We start from the raw sequence: 7,500 nt of genomic DNA on the forward strand, positions 1-7,500 counted from the left end.
GTCTCAGTGTCAGCTGCTGTACAGTCCGTGTGTGTGTGTGTCTCAGTGTCAGCTCCTGTACAGTCCGTGTGTGTGTGTGTCTCAGTGTCAGCTCCTGTACAGTCCGTGTGTGTGTGTCTCAGTGTCAGCTCCTGTACAGTCCGTGTGTGTGTGTGTGTCTCAGTGTCAGCTCCTGTACGGTCCGTGTGTGTAAATCCATGTGTGTGTGTGTGTTTCTCAGTGTCAGCTCCTGTACGGTTCGTGTGTGTGTGTGTGTGTCTCAGTATCAGCTCTTGTACAGTCCGTGTGTGTGTCTCAGTGTCAGCTCCTGTACGGTCCGTGTGTGTGTGTCTCAGTGTCAGCTCCTGTACAGTCCGTGTGTGTGTCTCAGTGTCAGCTCCTGTACAGTCCGTGTGTGTGTCTCAGTGTCAGCTCCTGTACAGTCCGTGTGTGTGTGTGTGTGTGTGTGTCTCAGTGTCAGCTCCTGTACGGTTCGTGTGTGTGTGTGTGTGTCTCAGTATCAGCTCTTGTACAGTCCGTGTGTGTGTCTCAGTGTCAGCTCCTGTACGGTCCGTGTGTGTGTGTCTCAGTGTCAGCTCCTGTACAGTCCGTGTGTGTGTCTCAGTGTCAGCTCCTGTACAGTCCGTGTGTGTGTCTCAGTGTCAGCTCCTGTACAGTCCGTGTGTGTGTGTGTGTGTGTGTCTCAGTGTCAGCTCCTGTACGGTCCGTGTGTGTGTGTCTCAGTGTCAGCTCCTGTACAGTCCGTGTGTGTGTCTCAGTGTCAGCTCCTGTACAGTCCGTGTCTGTCTGTGTGTCTCAGTGTCAGCTCCTGTACAGTCCGTGTCTGTCTGTGTGTCTCAGTGTCAGCTCCTGTACAGTCCGTGTCTGTCTGTGTGTCTCAGTGTCAGCTCCTGTACAGTCCATGTGTGTGTGTGTGTGTCTCAGTGTCAGCTCCTGTACAGTCCGTGTGTGTGTCTCAGTGTCAGCTCCTGTACAGTCCGTGTGTGTGTGTCTCAGTGTCAGCTCCTGTACAGTCCGTGTGTGTGTGTGTGTGTCTCAGTGTCAGCTCCTGTACAGTCCGTGTGTGTGTCTCAGTGTCAGCTCCTGTACAGTCCGTGTGTGTGTGTGTGTGTCTCAGTGTCAGCTCCTGTACAGTCCGTGTGTGTGTGTGTGTGTGTCTCAGTGTCAGCTCCTGTACAGTCCGTGTGTGTGTCTCAGTGTCAGCTCCTGTACAGTCCGTGTGTGTGTGTGTGTGTCTCAGTGTCAGCTCCTGTACAGTCCGTGTGTGTGTGTGTCTCGGTGTCAGCTCCTGTACGCTCCGTGTGTGTCTGTGTGTCTCAGTGCCTGTGCCTACGATGTGCTCTCTCCAGGCTTGAAGCTCTGCCCTAGCGATTGACCTTTGGCACTTTTCTCCATCAGTTTTTAACCAGGTTGAGGTGCTGAAATGTGAGCGGAACAGGGATCGAGTGTGTGGATGTCCCAAGGGGATGTTCCAGAGAAAAATCGAAGGGCTGACATTTTACTGTCATAACTGCAGCTCCTGTAAAATTGTGCTCCAAGAGTGTAAGTACAGGAGAGAGCGATGAGCTCTGACCCTCGCTGCCTCCCCACTCCCCTACAAACCCCCTCTCCCCCTCACTGCCCCCTCTGTCTCTCTCCATCGCTAATCTCTCGTTCTCTTTCTCTCCAGGTTCAGGCTACAATGACACGATTTGCCACTGCGACCACGGCCAATATTATAACACCCAGACAAAGAAGTGTCAGACGTGTGACAGGTAGGACTCTCCGCAACGTCCCCATCAAACACTCCCAGGACAGGTACAGCACGGGGTTAGATACAGAGTAAAGCTCCCTCTACACTGTCCCCATCAAACACTCCCAGGACAGGGACAGCACGGGGTTAGATACAGAGTAAAGCTCCCTCTGCACCGTCCCCATCAAACACTCCCAGGACAGGTACAGCACGGGGTTAGATACAGAGTAAAGCTCCCTCTACACCGTCCCCATCAAACACTCCCAGGACAGGTACAGCACGGGGTTAGATACAGAGTAAAGCTCCCTCTACACCGTCCCCATCAAACACCCCCAGGACAGGTACAGCACGGGGTTAGATACAGAGTAAAGCTCCCTCTACACTGCAATGATACTGTGCTTTGATATCTTGGGGTGAGGGGTACTGTTTGGAATCCAAACATAAAGTCAGAGCAGACACACCCTGAACCTATGAGTGATATTGGGAGTTCTTTAGTCGTACATTTCAGTTTTCGCAGTCCCAGAAGCACTTAGGAATATATCTTACTGTGCAGTCTGCCTGGTTATAGAAATGAGATGATCCCAATGCAACAGTTCCTCGAAAAACCAGAAGCAAATGCTCAGAATCTGTGTGGGTTCAGAAAGGGGATTTACCCTCTCACCCACCTCCTCCCAGTTACACACACACACCGGGCAGCCCCTTCCCCTATCGGATGGGAGGGATTAACCCTCTCACCCACCTCCTCCCAGTTACACACACACACACACCGGGCAGCCCCTTCCCCTATCGGAGGGGGGGGATTAACCCTCTCACCCACCCCCTCTCAGTTACACACACACACACCGGGCAGCCCCTTCCCCTATCGGAGGGGAGGGACTAACCCTCTCAGCCACCCCCTCCCAGTTACACACACACACACCGGGCAGCCCCTTCCCCTATCGGAGAGGGTGGATTAACCCTCTCACCCACCCCCTCCCAGTTACACACACACACCGGGCAGCCCCTTCCCCTATCGGAGGGAGGGGATTAACCCTCTCACCCACCCCCTCCCAGTTACACACACACACACCGGGCAGCCCCTTCCCCTATCGGAGAGGGAGGGGGGATTAACCCTCTCACCCACCCCCTCCCAGTTACACACACACACACCGGGCAGCCCCTTCCCCTATCGGAGAGGGAGGGGGGATTAACCCTCTCACCCGCCCCCTGTTATTCCCGCCGGGTGTCATGATGTTATAATGATGTGAGCTGCAATCTTTAAAAGGGGATTGAGTAAAGATGATGTGGGTAAATGTATTCAGGCTGGGCTAATGCGAACAGGTTTAAAGCTTAGGGTGTCAGAGCTGTGCGTGTGTGCTCTGCGCACAGAGAAAGTCAAACTAAGACTGGATCACATGACCCACTTCACTTCTCCTGTGGTCATGCTGCTACACCTTAAAGGCATATTACACCCAACTCTCCTCTAAAAGACACTTCCCCATTCCAAAGATGTAGCAATCCTCACAATACATGGTGATGGTTAGGTGCCATCTCTCTGAATCTCTCTCTCTGAATCTCTCTCTCTCTCTGAATCTCTCTCTCTCTGAATCTCTCTCTCTCTCTGAATCTCTCGCTCTGAATCTCTCTCTCTCTGAATCTCTCTCTCTCTCTGAATCTCTCGCTCTGAATCTCTCTCTCTCTGAATCTCTCTCTCTCTGAATCTCTCTCTCTCTGAATCTCTCTCTCTGAACCTCTTTCTCTGAACCTCTCTCTCTCTCTCAACCTCTCTCTCTCTCAACCTCTTTCTCTCTGTGAACCTCTCTCTCTCTCAACCCCTCTCTCTCTGTGAACCTCTCTCTCTCTGTGAACCTCTCTCTGTGAACCTCTCGCTCTCTCAACCTCTCTCTCTCTGTGAACCTCTCGCTCTCTCAACCTCTCTCTCTCTGTGAACCTCTCTCTCTCAACCTCTCTCTCTCTGTGAACCTCTCTCTCTCTCTGTGAACCTCTCTCTCTGTGAACCTCTCTCTCTCTCTGTGAACCTCTCTCTCTCTCAACCTCTCTCTCTCTGTGAACCTCTCTCTCTCTGTGAACCTCTCTCTCTCTGTGAACCTCTCTCTCTGTGAACCTCTCTCTCTCTGTGAACCTCTCTCTCTCTGTGAACCTCTCTCTCTCTGAACCTTACTCTCTCTGAACCTCTCTCTCTCTCTGAACCTCTCTCTCTGAACCTCTCTCTCTCTGTGAACCTCTCTCTCTCTGTGAACCTCTCTCTCTCTGTGAACCTCTCTCTCTCTGTGAACCTCTCTCTCTCTGAACCTCTCTCTCTCTGTGAACCTCTCTCTCTCTGAACCTCTCTCTCTCTGTGAACCTCTCTCTCTCTGTGAACCTCTCTCTCTTTGTGAACCTCTCTCTCTCTGAACCTCTCTCTCTCTGTGAATCTCTCTCTCTCTCTGTGAACCTCTCTCTCTCTGTGAACCTCTCTCTCTCTGTGAACCTCTCTCTCTCTCTGTGAACCTCTCTCTCTCTGTGAACCTCTCTCTGTGAACCTCTCTCTCTCTGTAAACCTCTCTCTCTCTGTGAACCTCTCTCTCTCTGTGAACCTCTCTCTCTCTGTGAACCTCTCTCTGTGAACCTCTCTCTCTCTGTGAATCTCTCTCTCTCTCTGTGAACCTCTCTCTCTCTGTGAACCTCTCTCTCTCTGTGAACCTCTCTCTCTCTGTGAACCTCTCTCTCTCTCTCTGAACCACTCTCTCTCTCTGTGAACCTCTCTCTCTCTCTCTGAACCTCTCTCTCTCTCTCTCTGAACCTCTCTCTCTCTGTGAACCTCTCTCTCTCTGTGAACCTCTCTCTCTCTGTGAACCTCTCTCTCTCTGAACCTCTCTCTCTCTGTGAATCTCTCTCTCTCTCTGTGAACCTCTCTCTCTCTGTGAACCTCTCTCTCTCTGTGAACCTCTCTCTCTCTCAACCTCTCTCTCTCTGTGAACCTCTCTCTCTCTGTGAACCTCTCTCTCTGAACCTCTCTCTCTCTCTCTGAACCTCTCTCTCTCTGAACCTCTCTCTCTCTGTGAACCTCTCTCTGTGAACCTCTCTCTCTCTGTGAACCTCTCTCTCTCTCTCTGAACCTCTCTCTCTCTCTCTGAACCTCTCTCTCTGAACCTCTCTCTCTCTGTGAACCTCTCTCTCTCTGTGAACCTCTCTCTCTCTGAACCTTTCTCTCTCTGAACCTCTCTCTCTCTGTGAATCTCTCCCTCTCTGTGAACCTCTCTCTCTGTGAACCTCTCTGTCTCTCTGTGAACCTCTCTCTCTCTGTGTGAACCTCTCTCTCTGTGAACCTCTCTCTCTCTCTCAACCTCTCTCTCTCTGTGAACCTCTCTCTCTCTCTGTGAACCTCTCTCTCTGTGAACCTCTCTCTCTCTCTGTGAACCTCTCTCTCTCTCTCTGAACCTCTCTCTCTCTGTGAACCTCTCTCTCTGTGAATCTCTCTCTCTCTCAACCTCTCTCTGTGAACCACTCTCTCTCTGTGAACCTCTCTCTCTCTGTGTGAACCTCTCTCTCTCTGTGAACCTCTCTCTCTCTGTGAACATCTCTCTCTCTGTGAACCTCTCTCTCTCTCTGTGAACCTCTCTCTCTCACTGTGAACCTCTCTCTCTCTCAACCTCTCTCTCTCTCTGAACCTCTCTCTCAACCTCTCTCTCTCTCTCTGAACCTCTCTCTCTCTGTGTGAACCTCTCTCTCTCTGTGAACCTCTCTCTCTCTCTGTGAACCTCTCTCTCTCTCTGAACCTCTCTCTCTCTGTGAACCTCTCTCTCTATCTGAACCTCTCTCTCTCTCTGAACCTCTCTCTCTCTGTGAACCTCTCTCTCTATCTGAACCTCTCTCTCTCTGTGAAACTCTCTCTCTGTGAACCTCTCTCTCTCTCTGTGAACCTCTCTCTCTGTGAACCACTCTCTCTCTGTGAAACTCTCTCTCTCTGTGAACCTTTCTCTCTCTCTGTGAACCTCTCTCTCTCTGTGAACCTCTCTCTCTCTGTGAACCTCTCTCTCTCTGTGAACCTCTCTCTCTGTGAACCTCTCTCTCTCTGAAGCACTCTCTCTCTGTGAACCTCTCTCTCTCTCTGTGAACCTCTCTCTCTCTCTGTGAACCTCTCTCTCTCTGTGAACCTCTCTCTCTCTGTGAAACTCTCTCTCTCTGTGAACCTCTCTCTCTCTCTCTGTGAACCTCTCTCTCTCTGTGAACCTCTCTCTCTCTCTGTGAACCTCTCTCTCTGTGAACCTCTCTCTCTCTGTGATCCTCTCACTCTCTCTGTGAACCTCTCTCTCTGTGAACCTCTCTCTCTCTCTGTGAACCTCTCTCTCTCTCTGTGAACCTCTCTCTCTCTGTGAACCTCTCTCTCTCTCTGTGAACCTCTCTCTCTCTGTGAACCTCTCTCTCTCTCTGTGAAACTCTCTCTCTCTGTGAACCTCTCTCTCTCTGTGAACCTCACTCTCTCTCTGTGAACCTCTCTCTCTCTGTGAACCTCTCTCTCTCTGTGAACCTCTCTCTCTGTGAACCTCTCTCTCTCTGTGAAACTCTCTCTCTCTGTGAACCTCTCTCTCTCTCTGTGAACCTCTCTCTCTCTGTGAACCTCTCTCTCTCTGTGAACCTCTCTCTCTCTCTCTGAACCACTCTCTCTCTCTGTGAACCTCTCTCTCTCTCTCTGAACCTCTCTCTCTCTCTCTGAACCTCTCTCTCTCTGTGAACCTCTCTCTCTCTGTGAACCTCTCTCTCTCTGTGAACCTCTCTCTCTCTGAACCTCTCTCTCTCTGTGAATCTCTCTCTCTCTCTGTGAACCTCTCTCTCTCTGTGAACCTCTCTCTCTCTGTGAACCTCTCTCTCTCTCAACCTCTCTCTCTCTGTGAACCTCTCTCTCTCTGTGAACCTCTCTCTCTGAACCTCTCTCTCTCTCTCTGAACCTCTCTCTCTCTGTGAACCTCTCTCTCTCTGTGAACCTCTCTCTCTCTGTGAACCTCTCTCTCTCTGAACCTCTCTCTCTCTGTGAACCTCTCTCTCTCTCTGTGAACCTCTCTCTCTCTGTGAACCTCTCTCTCTCTGTGAACCTCTCTCTCTCTCAACCTCTCTCTCCCTGTGAACCTCTCTTTTTCTGTGAACCTCTCTCTCTCTCTCTGAACCTCTCTCTCTCTCTCTGAACCTCTCTCTCTCTGAACCTCTCTCTCTCTGTGAACCTCTCTCTGTGAACCTCTCTCTCTCTGTGAACCTCTCTCTCTCTCTCTGAACCTCTCTCTCTCTGAACCTCTCTCTGTGAACCTCTCTCTGTGAACCTCTCTCTCTCTGTGAACCTCTCTCTCTCTCTCTGAACCTCTCTCTCTCTCTCTGAACCGATCTCTCTCTGAACCTCTCTCTCTCTGTGAACCTCTCTCTCTCTGTGAACCTCTCTCTCTCTGTGAACCTCTCTCTCTCTGTGAACTTCTCTCTCTGTGAACATCTCTCTCTCTCTGTGATCCTCTCTCTCTCTCTGTGAACCTCTCTCTCTCTGTGAATCTCTCTCTCTGTGAACCTCTCTCTCTCTCTGTGAACCTCTCTCTCTGTGAACGTCTCTCTCTCTCAACCTCTCTCTCTCTTTGTAAACCTCTCTCTCTCTGTGAACCTCTCTCTCTCATGTGAACCTCTCTCTCTGTGAATCTCTCTCTCTCTGTGAAACTCTCTCTCTCTGTGAACCTCTCTCTCTGTGAACCTCTCTCTCTCTCTGAACCTCTCTCTCTCTGTGAACCTCTCTCTCTCTGTGAACCTCTCTC

General features: G+C 51.0%; 1 protein-coding gene across 1 annotated transcript in view; it reads left to right on the top strand.

Annotated features, from left to right (window-relative positions):
- Positions 1–7,500, top strand: part of LOC144676380 (tumor necrosis factor receptor superfamily member 1A-like) — a 31,640-nt gene that overhangs the window by 1,701 nt on the left and 22,439 nt on the right. Inside the window, exons 2-3 of the mRNA XM_078536814.1 lie at positions 1,399–1,542; positions 1,670–1,754. Of these exons, the coding sequence (XP_078392940.1) occupies positions 1,467–1,542; positions 1,670–1,754 (161 nt within the window). The 5' untranslated portion in view covers positions 1,399–1,466. The remainder of the gene's footprint in view (positions 1–1,398; positions 1,543–1,669; positions 1,755–7,500) is intronic.

The sequence above is a fragment of the Cetorhinus maximus genome, unplaced genomic scaffold (genome assembly GCF_964194155.1).
Source record: "Cetorhinus maximus unplaced genomic scaffold, sCetMax3.hap1.1 HAP1_SCAFFOLD_1555, whole genome shotgun sequence".
NCBI lineage: Eukaryota > Metazoa > Chordata > Chondrichthyes > Lamniformes > Cetorhinidae > Cetorhinus > Cetorhinus maximus.